The 21293-nt window shown below is 42.5% G+C and overlaps 1 protein-coding gene across 15 annotated transcripts in view; it reads right to left on the bottom strand.

Annotated features, from left to right (window-relative positions):
* The window catches only part of ACOXL (acyl-CoA oxidase like), a 360428-nt gene that overhangs the window by 106705 nt on the left and 232430 nt on the right, over positions 1–21293 (bottom strand). For all 15 annotated transcript variants that reach the window (XR_011425932.1, XR_011425936.1, XR_011425935.1 and 12 more), the window contains 2 exons: positions 12864–12973; positions 4711–4822 (listed from right to left, as the gene is read on the bottom strand). Coding sequence is in view for 10 of the 15 variants with exons in the window: in XM_070235145.1 (XP_070091246.1) it covers positions 4711–4822; positions 12864–12973 (222 nt within the window). In the remaining 5 variants the exon portion in view is untranslated. The remainder of the gene's footprint in view (positions 1–4710; positions 4823–12863; positions 12974–21293) is intronic.

Below are 21293 nucleotides of genomic sequence, written 5' to 3'. Positions count from 1 at the left end.
AGCATAGCCCTGCTCCCACCTTGATTTCAGACTTCTGGCCTCCAGAACTTGCGAGAATAAATTTCTGCTGTTTCGAGCCACCTAGTTTGTGGGATTTTGTTACAGCACCCACAGAAAAGGAATACATTTACCATAGGGAGGGCTGGGGGAGCTTCAAAGCCATAGCAAGTGCCAGTTCCTTCACGTTAAAGTGTTTCCTTTAGCTTCTCTCTCTTGTCACCTTTAATACAGTCATGCACCATATAATGACGTTTCAGTCAGTGATGGACTGCATACACGATGGTGGTCCCATAAGATCAGTACCATATAGCCAAGCGTGTAGTAGGCTATACCACCAGATCTGTTAAGCACACTCTGTGATAGCCACACAACGACGAAGTTGCCCAACGACATATTTCTCAGAAGGTATCCCCTCGTTAAGGGACACATGAGCATAAGAAAGCAGGCAGCACTTTCAACACTTTCAATCCCCTAGGTGGGTAGGTACATTTTCTACTTTCCATGTAACTGCAGGCAACATTGCTATGAAATTCTGCCACTACATAACAAAGAACCCCCTTCCTCTAGATTCCAAAAGTATTGACATCACTTTCCTGCAAGTCCCCACCCACAGCTTTAACAAGACTATAGGCTTCTATTCACAATTTCTTCAAGGCATTTTAGTTCTCTACCAAAACTTTTCTCAGAGCACACCTACATTTTAGTTTTTTGCTCCATCAGTACCCAACTCTGAGGTGCCCAAATCTGTATTAGGTATCTACTACTATGTAACAAATTGCCCCCAAATTCAGCAGATTGAAATAACAAGCATTATTCACACAGTTTCTGAAAGTCACGCATCTAGAAGGTGCTTAGTAGGATCTCTCAAAGTTGTAGCAAGCTGTTGACTGCCCCAGTCCTTGCAGTCCCTGAAGCTCTGAGTGGGGCTGAAGGACATGCTTCCAAGCTCACTCATGTGGTGGTTGGCAGGAGGCTTCTGATCCTTGTCTCATGGGCCTCTCCACAGGGCATGCTCATGACGAGGTTTCCCACAGAGTGAGTGATCCAAAGAGGGAGGCAGCAACCAAGATGGAAACTGCTTTTTGTTGAAATAATCTAATCTGAAAGGGGATCTGTCATCATTTCTGCTGTATGTCACACAGACCTACTCTGGTACAATCTGGGAGAGGACTGGTACCGTATGTAAGACGATTGCATAGGAATCTCAGGAGGCAGGGATGGCTGGGGCTACCACAGATGATCTGTCATTTGGCACATAAAAGCTCATGGTTATGGTATCATTAATTTAGCTTTGTACTGTTTAATGTTTTTAAATTCTTTTTATTTTTTAAGGTCAACATTGCCAATGGTTATGAGCTGAACTGTGTCCCCCTCAAACTCATACTCTGAAGTCCCAATCACCAGCACCTCAGAATGTAAGGTATTTGGAGATAAGGTCTTTAAAGACGTGATTAAGTTAAAATGAGGCCATGAGGGTGGGGTCTTAATCCAATTTGACTGGCATCCTTGTAAGAAGAGAGACACCAGAGGCACTTAAGAACAGAGGGAAGACCACGTGAAGAGGCAGCAAGAGGGCGGCCATCTGTAAGCCACAGAGAAGACCTCAGAAGAAATCAACCCTGCTGACACCTCAGTCTTGGACTTCCAGATCCCAGAACCATGAAAAAGTAAATTCCTGTTGTTCAAGTCCCAGTCTGTGGTATTTTTGTTACGGTAGCCCTCGCAGACTGATATATCAATCTTCTGAAAGCTATCTGAAAATATCTTGCTGTGGCCAATCTATATTTACTCTTCTTTTAAAAAATCATGTTTGTTTTCATATATATAACTATACATCAATGTATATAATTTGCTTTGTTTCCATACAAAATGTATACGATAAGATTTATTTCTCATCTAATATGATGGTCCATGCTTTCTCAAGGAGAACTGAAACTTCTTTCACTTCACATTATGGCCCATTTTCAATCGAATCTTCCACTTTCTACAGGTGGAAGTTGGAGGGATCTATGGCCCCTAGGATGGAAATGTGTCAGAAGATGCCTCTCCCTGGCTTATTGTGGATTGAAGTTAGGGATCGCATTGCAATGGAAAAGTCGTTTTCAAGGAATTACCAGAGCAGTGCAGCTCAAGATCAAACCACTAACCTTCCGGGGCCAGGGCCAGGGGACTTGTACTTAGGCGAGTTAGACAAGAGACAAAGGGGACATCACAATGAAGAGAAAGCAGATTTTGGGCAGCAGTTCCCAGAGAAATTCTCAACCCAAGGAGCAATTGGCAGTGGGAACTCTTAAAACAGCCCTCCAGCCTCTGTGTGGGCAAGTCTGGAGGAACAGTGCTGGAGGACCTTCAAGGACTCCAAGAACATGCTTTCTGTTTGTTCTTTGCTCTGCCTCTCATCACACAAACTTCTTCTCATTTATTTATCTTTGCCGTGTCTTCTGTAGAGATCTGGATAATAAGCATTATGTGTTTAGTACCCATGTTGACTTGCAATTTAATGAAACATATATATTTTATTTTACTTTTTTGCTGAGGAAGATCCACCTTGAGCTAACATCTGTGCCAGTCTTCCTCTATTTTGTATGTGGGTCACCACCACAGCATGGCCACCCATGAGTGGTGCTGGTCCAAGCCCGGGAACCAAACCTGGGCCACCAAAGTAGAGCATCCTGAACTTAACCACTAGGCCATGGGCCCAGCCCTAATGAAACATATATTTTAATCTATATTTCTCTGATGAACCAAATCAGAACAAAGCAATGTCTTTTGCCCACCTTGCAATTAAAGTAAGAAATTGAGCATGTTTTTTATTTTACTTTAGCTGTTTTCTTACCTTAGAATATATTATAAACCCAATCTACTACAGAACCAATTAGTCAAGTTTTTATTTTTTAACTCATGTTTTTCCCGAAAAACATTTTTAGCTTCTGAACATTGTAAGTATTTTTTTTAAAAACAAATACTTATTGGTTGGCTTCACAGGGACCACCAATCCTCTTGGATCTTGACTTCCTTATTTTCAAGTTACTAATTTTGATTCTTTTTAATGTCCTAGGGAGTAAGTCTTTGAATAATTTTTAAAGGAAAGTCATATGAGTGAAATTGTTTCTAATTCTTAGATGTCTGAAAATATCTTTGCACTGCCTGCACTCCTGAGTTAAATTTGGTTTGGAATAGTATGCTTAGATTATGAAGCCTCCTCTTTAGAGAAGCAGATATTACTCCACTCAGAGCTGGTGAGTAACAACTGAAGCCAGCCTTATTTTTTTCCATTTGTGGTTAAACTTATTTTCTGTCTGGTTGCTTATATGATATTCTCTTTACTCTAGATTAGCAGATTATATCCAGCTACAGGTTTTTTCCCATTAAAATCTTGATTTATTTTACACTAAAGAAAATATTTTTCTTTTATGTCTGTTATTATTATTTCTGATCCTCTTGTTTAGCATTTTCAGGAATATTTGTGATCCATAGGTAGGATTTCTATGATTTCCACTCTGTTATCATCTTTTGCCATTTCCTCTTTATCCTCTACTTCTACAGTCTTGGAAAGCTAGCTCATAGATTACACTGTAGCCATTATTAATTCTGCTTGCTGGTGCATCTATAGTAGTTTTGCCATTGGTTGCATCTTTCTCTTATTTTGGCTGGCTCCCTGTTTGATAAGGGCAGGGAACACGGAGTGACCTAAACCTACCTGGATGTGCCCTCGTGTCTGGCAGGACCTCACCTCAGATCTAAACCTGGAGGATGGACTGATCTGGACAACCCTGGCCCAGCTTCCAGCAGGACTCATCTGTCTGGCTCTGTTCCACCAGGGTGGATGTGGACCACTTTCTGCTCCCAGGGCTCTTCTGCCTCCAGAGCATTTCCTAAGAGAATCCCCACCCCCATGTGCCCTTCATCCTCATCCCTTCTACTCACTCTGTTGTTCTGAGAGATGTGCTCTTGGCACTGATATAAAAAGAGATGTCTTGAAGGGGGAGAGTTGCATGGGGCCCAATTCTGGCCCTCTTGGAACCTAATTCTCATGCAGAGTGGGAGCAGTGGTCTGGTTTCAGGTTACAGTAGCTCTGAGCCCCTGAGCCTGAGCAGAGAGGAGGAGTAAAGCCTTCTCTTGGGGTCTTGCTGGCTATTTTGTGGTGGGATTAGAAGATGAAACAGATATTGCTGCTGTGGTGGGTGTTTCCTCAAACCTACCCCATTGGCACTGTACCTGGTGTAAATTCCCTCTAGATTTCTATCAATGCTGATACTGTACAAGCTTTTATGTTTTTGCAGAGCATCATGTGTGTTTTAATAGGAAATAGAGCGCATCTCAAGCTAATCCAATGGTTAATTTTCACATATGCCTGAAGCACTCCCCCGCCCCTGCCAGAGAACAATGTATTCATTATACATATAGACAATGATTTTTCAATTACAATAAGGGCTAAGAATTACTCCACTCATCAACTCCCATGGCAGCTGAACGATGCTTGAGGGTGGAATTCTAAAAGATGATAGAAAAGGGTTAAACAGGAGCATCTGAGGCCTCCAAAGCAAGCAAGGCTGTCTTGCAAAATGGCCTGTAGAACGGTGGTAGCCATTTCCAGAAGTTCGCAATCACGCCGACTCATCCTCTACTACATTTAGCAGATAGTTCACCAGCAAGAACATGCCTTAAACACACATCAAAAGGAAAAATATAACACAATGTGTCTTTACCTTGTAATAAATTCTGGCCACCAAACTCCGCTGGAGAACCCTTTCACGAAAATTCACTGCTTTCAACAGAAAGGTGAGATTACCGACTGTGTCCATGTTAAATGCCAGGAAACTGAAAGAAAAACACAGTGACCATCATTATTATCTTGTCCTCACCAAAGAATTCATTTCAAAGAAATAGATGAGGTTTGTTTTTTCAAAACAAGTTTTCTTCCAATAGAAAAGCAGTGTAAGTACGCATAACCACTCCCCTCTCACTTGCTGTGTTCGTGCTTCTTTCGGCATTTTTCTGATGACTGCTTGGCCCCGGTTGATCCTACGTGGTTGTCCTTGTAGCATAAAGATAGTTTGTTTTCCTGCTTTTCGCTTCCTGTTTTGCTAAAGTAGCGTTCAATATTTTACAGTCTTTCTTCATTAACAGGTATATAATTTCCATCAAGTATGTTTATAATAATTTACTCAACCATTGTTGGGCATTTGTTATAATAATGATTATAAATGAATTAGTAATCAAATACATCGGTCACAAAGTATTGGTCAATGAATAATATTTATTAAATGCATCATGCATCAGGAACGATCCTAAGTATTTTCTGTGAATTACTCAATAATCTCAGTAATTTTATGATGCAGATACTGTAATTATCCAATATACCATTTGAGGGACTGAGGCTCAGCAGGAGTCAGTGACCTGTTCAAGGTCACATGGGTAAAACACGCTCACATTGGGATTTGTCCTAAGGGACACCGGTGTTTAAGGGAAGGGTAGCCCTGGAGGGCAGTGAGAGGGGTGTGGCCGCCCACAGGCCAGAGTGTGCCCCAGAGATGGTGGCTTTCTTTAGCAGGTAGTAATTTCTATCTTCTCTGTATGGCATATGAGGAAACTGAGGCACGGGGGAGTTAAGAGGCCAAGGCACAAACAAACTCAAATTACCCAAGTCTCCCTCTAAACCCTACAGCTTTTTCATCATGCACTTTACCTTTTATGCTAATTTTGTACCCTCATCCCCCACGCAGCAATGAAACTTCTGTCTTTAGAACTTAGACTGACAGCTAAGAGGTTAATTCACACTTAGAGTTTCCCACAGCTCAGGCTTACCCCTTGGCCCTTGGGAAGTAAGTTATTATAAGACCCAAAGAGATTTTTCATTAATTAAAATTAAAAACCCACAAGTAGCTGTTGTTGTTGCTTAATCAGAAGCCACAAAAGAAAATTAAGAAGCAATCGATAGTATGCTTTTGAGAATGCCAAACTCTGAATTAATACTTGCCCTCCATTTGGACGAGAAAGATGGGAGGTTATTTACATGCCACTTATCAGGAAAGTTAAATTATATAAATACTTATTCTGAATCTGACCTTTAGAAGGTTGATTTTCTGTCTCAGTCTCTTTAACAAAAAATGTAAAGAACTTTCATACTTTATGGAAAAGTATGTTTTAGTCATTCCAAGGACTGTTACTATGCAGCCTGGAGACTGTGAGTGTTGTTATTAGAAACCACCTTCCTTGGGGTGTTTACTGTAGAACTCTGTCCACCTGAGGTTGTGAACTACATATGCTACAGGAAGTGGATCTCATCCACCCGCCTATTATGAGTCACACGTGAAGCCTGACCATGCCATGCAGACTCTCTTAACAATAGGAATACCGCTCAAGGAAACCTCCTCGTATTTTACAAGAAGGTCAAAATGACTCCAAACTTATGTAAAATTTAAATTAAACTCAAATGCACATCATTGGTCATCAGGGAAATGCAAAAAAAGGCTTGTAGATGAATGTTGACAGCAGTTCTATTCAAAGGAGTGAAAAACTGGAAATATCCCAGGGGTTTATCCATCAATAAGAGAATAGAAAACAAATCCCAGTATATCCACAAGACAGAATGCTACTCAGCAATAAAAAGGGACAAACTGGGGCCGACCCTGTGGCCGACCAGTTAAAGTTCCATGCGCTCCACCTCAGTGGCCCAGGATTTGCGGGTTTGTATCCAAGGTGTGGACCCACTCCACTCATCAGCCATGCTGTGGAGGCATCCTTCATACAAAGTGGAGGAAGACTGGCACAGATGTTAGCTCAAGGCTAACCTTCCTCAAGTGAAAAAACAGAGGAGGACTGGCAATGGATGTTAGCTCAGAGTGAATCTTCCTCACACACACACAAAAATGGAACTAATATACATGACAACACGAGTGAATCTCAAAAAGCATTATGCGGGGACTGGTCCAGTGGCGCAGAGGTTAAGGGCACACGTTCCACTTTGGTGGCCCGGGGTTCACCGGTTGGAATCCCGGGTGTGGACATGGCACCACTTGGCAAGCCATGCTGTGGTAGGTGTCCCACATATAAAGTAGAGGAAGATGGGCACTGATGTTAGCTCAGGGCCAGTCTTCCTCAAGAAAAAACCAAAATCATTATGCTGAGTTAATAAGCCAGCTACAAAACAGTACGTGCTGTATGGTTCCACTTAGGTGGAATTCCAGAACAGGAAAAGCTACGGTAGAAAGCTATCAGAACAGTGGCTGCATCTGGGGTTGTGGTCACAGAAATTGACTGAAAAGGAACACCAGAGAACCTTCTGGAGTGTTGCTAATGAGCTATAACTTAATAATGGTTTTAGTTACACAGGTATATGCAATTTGCCAATACTCAATGAATGCACACTTAAGATTTGTGCATTTCTTTCTTTTCTTTTTTTTCTTTTTGAGGAAGATTAGCCCTGAGCTAGCATCTGCTGCCAATCCTCCTCTTTTCACTGAGGAAGCCTAGCCCTGAGCTCACACCCGTGCCCATCTTCCTCTACTTTATATATGGGACACCTATCACAGCATGGCATGCCAAGCAGTGCCATGTCCGCATCCGGGATCCAAACTGGCGAACCCCAGGCCGCTGAAGTGGAACTTGTGCACTTAACCGCTGTGCCACGGGGCCAGCCCCCAAGATCTTGCATTTCATTGTATTCAAATTCTACATAGGGCAAAAAAACTGTAACCAAATATTGAGCTCTAGTTAACGATGTTCATGTTTCTTAGAAGTATGCTGTCTGCAGTTTACTCTGAAATGCATCAAAAAAAAAAAGATGAATTGATGGATGGGTTGAGGGGCTGATACGTGGATATATATGTGACATAGCAAGTATAGTAACATGTTAGCAGTAGGGTATAGATGGTAGGTATATGACAGTTCATTAAAATTCTTTCAATTTTGTTAAATATTTGAAAATGTTCATAATATAATATGGCAAAACATTCAAGCACAATACAGAATCTGGACTTTCCTCAACCCCCACAGCCTCCTAGGGATCATGGGCTGATAAGAGCAGGGGGAGCTCCAGGGGAAGCCCCTTGGGGGAGGGGGAGAGACACACTCACTGGGACAGGAAAGGACTGAATGGAGCTGCTCGCAGAACCAGGTACAGCCCCTCTCAGAGCCAGGCCCTGCCCTCCTCACCTAGTCTCATGGCGCCTTTTCAGCACCGTGACTGACTCTCCTACAGTCCAGATGAGGGGTATCTCTGGGTGCCCACACAAATGGCTGCCTACATGGAGGGGTGTCAGGGCACCGGGAAGTTCTCAGCCCATCTTTCCTCATGTCCCCACCTGCTCATGGGTTCTTCTCTTGAATATAACTGCCTTCGAACTGCTCTTCTAGAACATAAGCTCCGTGAAGACTGGGAACCCACAGTCGCTGCCGCATCACAAGCGCCTAGAGAAGTTCCCAGGACACAGAGTGTGCTGAAAACATGCTGGATGACAAAGGCTGCTCTTAATAGACATAAAAATCAGAGTGAGTAAAGTTTTGGGACTTAAGTAGATAAACACAGACAGACTGAATCAGTAAAATCTGGATGTGTGGGAGAGAGATATGTACTGTTTTGGAGGTTAATAACCGAGACAAAAATAAATGGACTGGAACTTTCCAAATATTTACAATTGGAATACTGCCTTTGGCACATCTCAAGTCTATCCTGGAAAATCTGTTAGGAATAGAGATTTGCATATGAGTGAGAGTCTGCTATGCTTCCAAAATGATGCAAACAAGCCCTGCTCTGCTATCTGGAAAAGAAATGAAAGGACAGATGATGTGCGGACAGTTTGGGAAGAAGTTTCCTGAATGGATGAAACTGATTCTGATGAGAATTGCATTGTTCTTTCAAGTCCTTTTATGTTGGAAGCTTTTCAAACTAGTAACCTGGGAGGGGAATGCTATCAGTACTGTAAAATGCCCATTCAGGGCTGGAAATATTAAAAAGACGCACAGGACAAATTGAGGCATTCAAACTGAGGAGACTTAAGTGAAAGAGTCTTGGGATATGGAAGCTGATGTTTTCAAGCTTTAAGGTAGACTACAGTTTGAATAAACAGGAATCTGAGCAGTAGTAAAAAAGAAAAAAAGGGAGGGTGGGGGGAAGGACAGACGACAGATTTCTTAATTTCACTTCATGCCAGCAGATATGAAAAGTCCCATACTCTCATTTATTCTATTTCCCATGTTCGTAATCAGGATTCTAATATTATATTTTCTAATGAATAGTTTCCTTGGAAATTAGTTCAATACACTTGGGTGATGGAGACCAATAATCTGTCTCCAAATGAAAATAATAATTTAAAAAAACACAAAAGAAAAAAAGCGTAATAAGTGCCTCAAAAGCAGAATAAAGGAGACAATATATTTATGAGCATAAGTCAATGAAGTAGAAAGCAAAGGTATGACAGAGGGTCGATAAGGGGAGAAGCTGGTTGTTCGAAAAAATAATAAACTAGACAAATATCTGGTGAGATTAAACAATAAAGAAGAGAGAAGGTACAAGAAATAATTTTAGGAATGACAAACGGGACATAACTACAGATCTAGCAGAAGTTAAAAAGATAATTAGAGAATAGTACAAAAGCCTTAAACCAATAAATTCGAAACCAAATGGATAAATTCCTAGAAAAATACCATATACCAAAACTGTCACAAGAAGAGAGAGCCTAAATGGTCTTAAAACAATTAAACTAATTGAATCAGCAGATTAAACATGCTCCCAGACCCAGATAGTTTTCAGATAACTTATCAAATTCTCCCACAGAATAAGAAACTGCTCCCCGCATAACTGTATGAGAACAGTAAAACTTGACATAAATCCAAATCAGGGAAGTACAAGAAAGGAAAATGATAAGCCAATAAGTAAACAAAAATTCTAAAAAATAATACTACTAGCGAACCAAACCCAGGAAAATGTAAAAATAATAATGAAGCATGAAAAATTGAACGTTTCTCAGGGACGCAAGGGTTGTTTCACATTAAAAGATTTACAAGGGTTATTTCTCAAATTACCAGCTAAAGAACTATCATAAGATCATTTCAATTGGTGCAAAAAATCATTTTCAGTAAAATTCATCATCTAGCAATGACAAGAATACGTTCAAAATAATAGACGGAGCTTCTTTAGGAAGCAAAGTGTGTCTACCAAAAACCTCAGCAAATATTCTTACTAGAAAGGTTAAACTAATTCTTTTCAAAACCAGGAATAAGACAAAAGAACAGCTTCTACAGACAAAAAAATCAAAGGAATAACAACTGAGGAGGAAGAAAGAAAAACTCCTTATTTACAGATGATGCAATTGTCTATGGAAAAAATAACCCCAAGGAATCTACAGATACATTTAGAAGAAATGCTTTCCAGGCAGGTTTATATGCAGAAGTCAACTGCATTTATAATAAACCAGCAATAACCAAAAATGTAATTTAAAAAATATTCTTTTTATAACAAAACACAATTATAAAGTACCTAGTAATAAATCTATGAAAGGATATGCTACGCATGGAGAAAATGCTAAGTCTCTGGAAGACACTTACAAGGTTAAAATGTTTGAGAGGAAGATCGGTTTTATAAATATGTCAATTTTTCTGAAAATATATAGATCAAATACACTTTCAAAGAAAATTACAGCCGACTTTTAAAAATTGTGGTAAAATATACATAACATAAAATCTACCATTGTAACCATTTTTAAGAACACAGTTCAGCGGCATTCACATCAAGCTATCGTCACCACTCTCCACCTCCAGAACTTTTTCATCATCCAAAACTAAAATTCTGTGCCCATTAAACAATAATTCCCCATTCCCTCCCCCGCCCGGCCCCGGTAACCACTATGTTACTTCCTGTGTCTATGAATTTGCTACTCTAGATAGCCCGTATGTGTGCGATCATAGAATATTTTCCTTTTTTGTATCTGTAGGTTTGGGGTTTTTTTTTTTTGAGGAACTTGACAAACTGATCCAAAACTTATATGGAAGTGTGAAAGACCCAGAACAGCCAACATCACTCTGAATCTCTATTATATATTAGTATATTATGTAATTATAAAGCTAGCATCATTGCAACAATGCATTGTTAGATTAAGGATATACAAACAGACTAGGAACAAAATAGCCCCAAAAATGGACTCCCACGTTTATAGAAATTTAGTACATGCCAGAGGGGGCCTTGGAGATCACTAGGAAAGGACAGTCAATCAGTAAACGGGGCTGGAACAACTGACAATCCCTAAGGGAGAAAACAATGAAATGAGATCCCTCCTCACACCATAGACTGAACCTAATGGATTCAAGACTTAAATGTGAAAGGTGAAACCCACGAACTTTAAAAAATATAAATTTCATGGTCTCAAAGTAGACAAGGTGAAGAAAGTGTGGAATATAAACAAAAGATTGATAAATCCAATTGTAGCTTAAGAATTTATGTTGACCAAAAGGCACCACAAAGAAAATACAAGACAAACCACAAACTTGGGGAAGATGATTGTGACGTCTGTAACAGCAAAGGATGAAGAGCCCCTAAAAATCAGTAAAACAAAAATAATAGAAAAATTGGCAAAACACATGAACAGTTATTTCACATAAGAAGAAATTCAAATGGCAAATAAACATGTGAAAGCATGCTCAACCTTAATAGTAATAAGGAAAATGCAATTTAGAGTCACAGTGAGAGATTTTTTTTTTATATTGTATTCACAAAAATCAAGCCTGAAAATACCAAGTGTTGGGGAGGATATGGTTCCACAGGACACATGCTGCTCGTGGGGTATAAATTTATGCAATCACTTTGAAAAATAATTTGGCACTATCTAGTAAAGTTGAACGTCAGCACACCTACAACACAGCAATTTCACTCCTAGGTAATGTAGACTATTGAGTGTTTTCAAACAACAGATTGCAAATCACTAATGGGTCATGAAATCAATGTAAAGGATTGAGATCAATATTTCAAAAAATAAAATTAGAAAACATTAGGGAGCATGATGAGTGATAGGATGAGCAGTGTTTTATGAAATGTTTGCTTCAGTTGTGTCTATTGAGGGGGCACTTTACGGATGTGTGGGTGTCAGCAGTAATGTAAAATTTATTTCTTGCTCTGAGTCACAGCAACTAAATTTGAAAGCCCTGTAGAAACTCTTACACGTATTCCCCAGAAAACACATACAAGATTTTTCATAAGAGCTTTGCGCAAAATATCAAAAATGACCCAAATGTCTGCTGATATTGGAGATTAGAATGGATGAGTAAATAGTGGTACGTGTACATGATGAAATATGAGCAAAGAGAGCAGCTCTTCAGCTACCGGTAACAATTGGATGAATCTTAGAAACAAAATATTGAGAGAAAACAGGAAGCTACAGAATACCACATACAATACGCCTTATTTATCAAGCTTAAAAACAATACTAAAAAATCAATAGAGACAACCAAAGGCGTGGATCCTGAAGCCAGACTATCTGGGTTCAAATCCTAGCTCTGTCACTCATTAGCATGTAACCTTGGGCAAGATACTTAACCTCTGTGCCTTAGTTTCCTCATCTGGAAAATGGAAATAATAACCTACCTCATAGGGTATTTAGGATTAAACCCCATAAAGTGCTTGGAACAGTGAACATGCAATAAAGAGGGAACACAAGTAGAAAGAACAGAATTTAGCAATGTTCTGGCTCTCAAGTTGGGGAGGGTGCGCACAAGCATTGATGTCACATATTCGTGTATTTTTTGCATATGCCAAATATTGAAAATTTAAACAAGAGTGAGCTGTGCCACGACAAGGCACTCTTTGCACTCAGGCTCAATAAGAGGACACTGAGGGCCAAGGACGGTGACAGCCTGAGCAGCTACATACCTGGTTCTCAGCTTGTCTCCCCCAGACTCAGCCCAGCTCTGCAGCAGGCTAGTGATCGGTCTTTCTTCATACTGTTTGGTGTATTGAGCCAACAGTTCCCGCACCACCACCTGTGCACAGAGTTTACCGTTTGTCAGTCATTTGTCAAAAATGTAAAAAATGCCAGTGTCTTTAAATGCTGCAGCCAGATAAGTTCGCTTTGAGCAGACTCCTTGGAAGGAATCAAATACAAGAGCTCATGCTTCCAGGGGCCTCAATTTCCCACGGCCAGTGTGTGGTCTTACCTCACCGCTCTCAATCCGGACCCCGGGGCCAACCTGGCTGCCCAGCTAACCGCGCACTGCTCTCTATCCCCTGGAGACACCAGCCTCTAATGCCAGTCCAGCACCAGCTAGTTTAGTTGACACTTCAGATAAAACCTACCTGTCTTCCTTGGATCAGACAGATGGCTGGTCTGTCATCCTTTTGACTCTGATATTCTGTGGTTAATTAGACCTTTGTGAAATAGTATTAAAATGTACACACAAAATGATCTCTATCAATCTCTTCCTTCAGCAGCTTTAAAGTTATAATTCAGGCTTAAAATATTGTGCACTTTTCCAGGTTTGTTAAGAGAAGATGTCCATGGCTAGCCGGCTGCAGAGAGAGGCCCAGCTGACAGCTAGCAGCAACTGCTGGACACGTGAGTGGGACCACCTTGGACTAACCTGCTCCGCCAAGCCTCTAACTGGCCATCATGGTATGAGTGAGTCCAAAAAGACCAGCAGAAGAATCACTCGGGGTGAGCCCAGCCCAAATTGCTGACCCACAGAACCATGACCTAACAATTGCTTGTTGTTTTAAGGTACCAAATGTTGGGGTCATTTGTTACACAGCAATAATTAGCTGATGCATTCTCATATGACCACCAATTTTAGACTATTTCCTTCTTTGTCTCATACACATTTGCGTTTTTATGTAGATTACATGTCACGTATGCTTTTAATCAATGGTATATCATAAGTGATATTTTGGGTTCACATTGCTTTTTGGATTCTATTTCTCTGTTTAATGACTGTATAATATTCCCTGTTTGGAAAAATCATAGCTAATTAAATCTTCCATTCATTTAAGATATTTCCATTGTTTCCAACTTTATACTGTCATTAATAACCTTGACATCAATATATTCAGACAAATAGCATTGTCCTTTTTATGATTACTATCTGAGAATAAGTCCCATGAGCTTGATGGATACAAAGGTTCTTAAAGAGGGCTAGCCTGCCTACGAGTGGGCTGTTGGAAACTTGGCAAAGCATATTTGCTGGGGGTAGCTTTCGTGGCACTGGTGGGCAGAGCCAGGTGTCAGTGCATGGGATAGCCTCAACCAAAAGAGGACTGTGTCACATGCAGTGTCCTGTCTAAGGTCACTTAGTCAAACACAAGCATCCAACTGACAGCCTGGAGCCTGACTCAGTTACACCAAAGCTTTCAGGTTCTTCCTGATCTGGGCCTGTGGGAGCATTAGACTCTCCTGCCCCCCGGGATGAGAGGTGGCCTGAAGACTTGCTTTGGGCCAGTCAGCTGATGTGATGTTCCCAGTTGTGACTGGTCCCTAGTCTGCTTTGGAGGCCGCCACAGTAACTCCACGCACGGATGCGGGCATTGATATGTCTTACTATGTTGTTACGTTTATTATAAATTACTTTCCCTTTGTTTCTTTGAAGGAGTTTCTTGAATTCTTGAAATTATGTCTCTAGATAGGTTATATTATCCAAGATTTCATTTCATGATAGAAAAGAGGGTGTTACAAAATATTTATTATAAAAAAGAGGGCATTAGACCCAATGAGCCTAAGCATCACTGTATTATGGGTCAAAGGACATTTTTTGGTTTTTTTGAGGAAGATTAGCCCTGAGCTAACATCCGCGCCCATCTTCCTCTACTTTATATGTGGGATACCTGCAGCAGCATGGCTTGACAGTATTATGGGTCAAAGGACATTTTTTGGTTTTTTTGAGGAAGATTAGCCCTGAGCTAACATCCGCACCCATCTTCCTCTACCTTATATGTGGGATGCCTGCTACAGCATGGCTTGACAAGTGGTGCGTAGGTTCGCACCCGGGATCCGAACCAGCAAACCCCAGGCTGCCAAAGTGGAATGTGCGAACTTAACCACTGCGCCACCAGGCTGACCCCAGGACATAAATATTTTTAAGGCTGCTGCTATACAAAATAAGTGTGAAAATCAAACACTGCCAGCAATGGGAAAAATTAACTAGCTTTGACTAGAATTAAAATCAAAATGATATAGCAATCAACTTCAGTTTCACTGACACATCACTAGGATGAGCATTTACATTCTTTGTCTTTGCAGATCTTTTAAATTTATAATTTATTTGTCTCTCTCTTGTTACAAGAGCAACATCATTCTCAGCATTAAAAATTGCTTCCTCTGATTCTCACCCCTCCATTCTTTACATTGCTTTATTTTTCTACGTGGCATTTATGGCTACCTGATGACAGAGAGCACAACAATGTGCTTATTGGTTTGTCATCCTCCAGTCCCTGGAAAGTAAGTGCCAGGAGGTCAGAATTCCTTCATCCTTGTGCCATCAGACAACATGTGACATGGTCGAGAGGTGAGAAATCTTTGTTGACTGAGTGAATGACTAAATAATTTCCCTTCCTGTTTTCAATATCTTATCCAATCTGTTCAACTCCTTAACAATTTCTGTTAACTTTTGCCACAATGTCTACTTTTCTGATTTAAGCAATTTAAATTGGGAAAATGAACTCATTCTAACTAGATTTAAAATTAGAATGACATAATAATCCAGTTCAGGTGCTATACTTTTAAAACATAGACAAATTAGGTCCTGGCTAATATCACAAAAGCAGATCCCTCAGTTTGGACCTTTGCTCCTTTTTGCTCCTTGTTTGTGGCATCTCCCTTCCATTTCTAGGTCATGAGACAAGAGAACATGATTTTAAAAATGAGTTGATTTTCTGCTGTTCATGCCCCCTGAGTGAAAGATTAAGTGACTGAAGCTACAAGCTACCACGTGGTTTGGGCGTTACAGTCTCTAAATCCAAGACTTGATTTGATAAATGACCAGGGGGAGGCAAGGAGACATCAGTCACCATCCAGACTGAGCTCAGTGATGTGCTTGTTTTTACCTCACAGGCAAGTTCCTGCATACACCTAATATACTATATTATATATACATTTATATATAAAATTCTCTAACTTTCTATTTTAAAATAGAGACACAAATAGTTGCCAAATTAAAATAGTACAGGTTTCATCTAGTCATCACCCCCATCCTCCCAAAAGCCATATCTTACACAGCAGCAGTGATTACCAAAACCAGGAAATTCAATCACATTTTTATACCTTGAATGTTTTAGTTGCAGTAGAGATTTCATTATTTTAAAAGGAACCCAGTAATAGATCATTTTGAAAATGAAATATTATTATTATTATTTTTGTTGAGGAAGATTGGCCCTGAGCTAACATCTGTGCCAGTCTTCCTCTATTTTGTATATGGGTTGCCACCACAGCATGGCTTGATGAGTGGTGTAGGTCCACATCCAGGAGCCGAACCTGCAAATCTGGGCCTTCCAAGCAGAGCGTGTGAACTTAACCATTACAATGGCAGGCCAGCCCCAAAATATTATTTTTTGGAATACAAATAATGACACCTTATCAAAGTCTAGTGTTTTAAATACTCACACCGGATTTTCTTAGGATAACTCGTGGTGTTACTTCTTTCTAGGTGATTATTTTGGTGGTGGTGTTGCTTCTGTGGGTATTTATGCAGTTCTCCGGTTCTACACGTGAACACTCTTTATTTTCTTCTATATACTTGATTAATTCACAGTGATTGAGTCCTGGTGCACCTGCTCTGGAGCCCCTTGCTTAAGAGAACTCTAGGGGACTGAGCAGTCAGAGCAGCTAGATTCTTTCCTTTTAAAAAGATTCCCATCTGCGAGAGAAATCAAGCTAATCCACAGCCAACATTTGGAAACTATGAGCCTAAGCAGTTGTGCAGAATAATGACATCATAAACATGCATTTATAATGACTATCACATGCATTAGGCAGCACTGATTATGTAACATCAATAAAAGTTATTTTTTAGGTCAAATGGTTTTTCAAGGCATCTATGAAACAACTAGCATTTCCGCACACTAAGTATTTCACTGACTTATGCCAGGTACAGTGAAGCTTGGATTAAAAAGTCTAATAAGAAGTGTCTGCTGCCAAGGCAGAAACACTCAGAGCCAATTAGAACAGAAAAACGCAGTGTCTAAGGAAAAGCCACCAGACGTCGTCCACCCTGTAACAAGGACGAGCCAGGCAGCGGGGCGCCCTCAGCGGAATGACCATGTAGGCCCACGGAGTCACTCAAAGTGGCAGTACTTATGGCATTGGGGTCCCAAAGCATGCCCCAGGCAGGGCTGGCTACATAATAATACATAATGGGCGCAGGGCAAAATGAAAAAAAGACCAAGCGGACATGATCCTCCACTAGGCATTTTAACGTTTTACCTCTTTAGATGCTGGACAGCCCATCAAGGCAAGATTTCTTTAAGGAGACTGTGTGAAGAGTCCCTGCCTAGAAGAAAAGAAAGAGAGAGAGAGAGAGGGAGGGAGGGAGGGAAAGGAAGGAGAGGAAGAACGACTTTTAATTAACACATAAACCAACACGTACGTACACCGCTCTGAGTAATTGCTGGACCTCTCACATGGACTCGAACTTTATCCTGAGGAGGATGGACGGGTGCAAAACACTGATTTAAGCCCAGAAAAATTCACGCACCGCTCAACTGAACTTAAGAGTGGTTAGTTTTTGTTTGTTTGGTTTTTAGTTAAATCTAGACCAAATTTAACTTCTCTTCCCACTGCCTCTTCTCAACAGAAAATAAAGTGCATCTTTTTGGTTTCTTTCCTTCATCCCACCCGCATTTATGCAGCACCTACTATGTACAAGGCCCCTGCTGTCTCCATGGAGCATGGCGGGGATTAAAAAGATGAATAAGAAAGGTCTTCCCCCGAGGGGCATCCAGTCTTGTAGGGAGATCAGCATTCACACAGACAACCACACTAGGTGGCATCTGTCAGGAACATGACAGGCACAGAAGCACAGTGAGTCCAAGGAGACCCCTTTCCCGTGAAGATCAGGGAAGGCATCCCGGAGGAAGCTTCATTCATGGATAAGCTTCATTCATCTGTGCGTTCATTTATTCATCGCCTGATAGTAACAATTGCCATTCTCTTTCAGTGTCTACCAAGGCTAAGCCCTGTTCCAAACTCCTCACATGGAGTTTAATTTAATGCTCATGAAAACTCTAGGTAGTTAACAGAATCATCCCATTGTCCAGATAAGGCAACTGAGGCCCAGAGAAGTTAAGCAAGCTGCCAGGGTCACACAGCCAGGGAGTGGTGGGGCTGGGACTTAAAACCAGAGTCTATGCTCTTCATAATTCCACACCTACGCTGCACCTACTGTGCGCCAGGCTCTGTTGGGCTTTGGGGATATAAAGACAATGCAAGAACCCACAATGTGTGGGGAGACAGGCAGGGACGGACAGTAGGAGAGTACAACGTGGCGAGGGGGACAGAGGTAAATTCAGAGTTCAGTGGGTTGAGGGACAGGCAGGGGAGGGAAGCACACTAGGAACCAAGCCACTCACACTTGACTTAAGTTCTGAAGCTGAGAAGGAACTGGGGAGAGGAGACAGGGCTTTCCGGCTGCAGGAAGAGCACCTCAAAAGGCACAGGCGCACGGAGAAGCAGGAGTACCCGGAGTGCGCAGCAGGCAGGCTGGGGGCAGGGGCCAGACGTGAAGGGCCTTGGCCACCAGCCTAAGGAGCTGACTCATCCTCAGGGTCATGGTGAGCCAGTGACAGGCCGGAATGTCAGCACCTGGAGGCTGCCAGATGAGCCACCTCTGCTATTTCTGGTCGGAAATGCTGACCCACAGAATCCGTGAGAGCAACAAAGTGGTTGTGGTGTTATGCCACTAAGTTTGGAAGTTAGGGGTGGTTTGTTATGCAACAGACAATGGAACAGGGAATTCTTCCAGTCCCTCTTATCCTTTATCTCCTTCTTCCCTGCTCTTTCTCTCTTTCTCTCCCCTGCTCCACTCCCGTATCATCCTCCCCCCTCCCCTCCTTCCTTCTCCTTTCTCTTCCTCTTCCTCCCTCCCTCTCTCTCTCTCTAAAAGGTGGACGATGCCCATTGTACAGGTGAGGCTCTAACTCTGAGAGAGGCTAGACCGAGGGCTTCACCATCAGTCAGTGTCAGGGAAACCTGATGATGAGGCCTCCCTCCCTGGCTTCCGAGGGCGTCCTTATCCAGAGCCCCCTCCTTTGCAGCCTCTTGTGGTGAAGGCTCAGATAAGGGCACTTCCTGTTGCGAGAGGTCAGCCCCAACCCCGAGGTGTGCCAGGTAAATTCCGTGCAACGTACTAGACTGCAGGAAGGGACCCTGAGATGCTCACCCTTTCTCCGCATGCCTCCCAGGGAGGGGCACCCACCTCATCCATCCACTTCTAAAGCCATATTTTCTAGAGTAGAAACTTTCAAAGGCCGTGAGCAGGGTTAAGAGGTTTACATCTGTGGAGTGCCAGGCTCTGCGTCCCAGCCCGCCCCACAGATGTGTTTTGTTTGACTACCCCCAGCCCTTTAACATTGGAAACGAATTGTGTGCTCCCCTTCTCTTGAAAGGTAGGGCTTTCTAGGAAGCCTGAACCCACGTTCCCTCGAGGCACAGTCAGAGGGAGGTAAGCAGCAGCCCCCTGAAGAGGGGCAGGGATGCCTGGGTTTGCCCCAGCCCCCAGGGTGCGCTATTTCATGGACTTACTGCAGTTTTTAGGTCTCTGCCCTGAAAACCAGCGGTTTGGTGAACCCTTAAGGGGCAGGCCTAGTCCAAGGATCCCACACAATGGGTATGAGGAGGCTGGGAGCCCCTGTCGCCCACCCTGTCCAGCCCGCTGCCCTGATGAATCGGCCATCTGTGAGCACACCTACCCTGCGGGCAACTGCTGCCTGCTACTAGTCACAACTCCCGTGTCCCACACAGACTGCTCTTTCCAGCCCACACCCCTTCTCACTAAAGAAGTGGAAAATGCCCCATGCTCACCCTCCGCTTCCATCCAGCTAGGGCATCGGCAAACTGCACAGTCCTGGCCAGTGGGACCTGAGGGGAACTCCGCCGAGGGCTTCTGGGGAAGGTTTCCCTAATGCCTCACGAGTGGGGGACGCTGATGAGACCACCCGGAACCATGCGGATGTCAGCGGAGTTGAATGCTGGAAAGAGGCTGGGGCATCAAGAGCAGACAGGCACTGAGCCAGCCCTGGGGTCGCCACGGAGGATGAGAGAGTTCCTATGGTCTGGGCCATGTTGGTTGGCTGTTCTATGCCACATGGCCAAATGTGTCCTGACTGATAACCCCATAAGCAGCTGGGTCCAAGTTGGACTCCCCAGAGCTAATCTGCCCACTTTCCCCAGGGCAGGGCGGTGCTGCTGTCGCCCCAGGTTTTCCCACCCTCATCCCTCTCCCATCCCCCTCCTCTCCCCCCGCCCCACTGTGCGTGCAGGCCCATCAGGCCCCTCCTGAAGCCCAAACCTTAACAACAACAACTACAAGACATCCAGGGTAGCTGGAATCGACAGTACTTGTGTACTTATTTATTTTTAATTAAAAAGAGAAAGTAATCGACGTCTTTAAATCTTCGACTAAATAAATAAATAAATAAATGACAATGAGAAGAAATCCTGCGACGTTTTCTACAACTCGAGTGACGGTACAGACCCCTTCCGAAGGGAAAAACATGTTCTCCTTAACCCCCAATGTTGACTTAAGTTGTTTCAAATTATAATGTTACTTAGACCTGTTCAAACACAAAACTAGATATAAACACCTTATGTTTATAGCTCTTGTTCAACTGTAAACTATGAAATTAAATACAAGCAAAACTACAAAACCAATGAGATTCAAATCTACAGCCCTAATGACATGTGGCAGACTGCGTCCTGCAGCATGAACTTGGCCCCCCTTGGCCCAGGAAGGTTCCCGTGGGCGGGTCATGCCCACACCGCCAAGGGCTGGGGGGAGAAGCCCGGCCCCCTCCAGTCTCCCTGAGGGCCTGGGAACCCTCCCTCCAGCAGCGCCTCGTACCATCCAACCCTTGGCCTTCACCTGGCACAAACACGTCTTTTTAGTCACAGAAAACCTGCATCTGTTCTTTCCTTGTCGGTCCCTGGTGATCCAGGTGTTGTTACTTGGTGCCCAAGGGCTTAAAAACACCAAGACCCGGGCGGGGAGCCCACGGCACTCTCTGGTTATACAGTTGTTACCCAGACAATCTATATAACTCAGACTATTTCTATTATCATCAAAATCAAAAGTTAACAGATTCCTGTAAAGAATTCATAGCTTC

The sequence above is a fragment of the Equus caballus genome, chromosome 15 (genome assembly GCF_041296265.1).
Source record: "Equus caballus isolate H_3958 breed thoroughbred chromosome 15, TB-T2T, whole genome shotgun sequence".
Classification (NCBI taxonomy): domain Eukaryota; kingdom Metazoa; phylum Chordata; class Mammalia; order Perissodactyla; family Equidae; genus Equus; species Equus caballus.
Note: the sequence above shows the minus strand (reverse complement) of the source record. Positions and strands in the feature narration are given on the sequence as shown.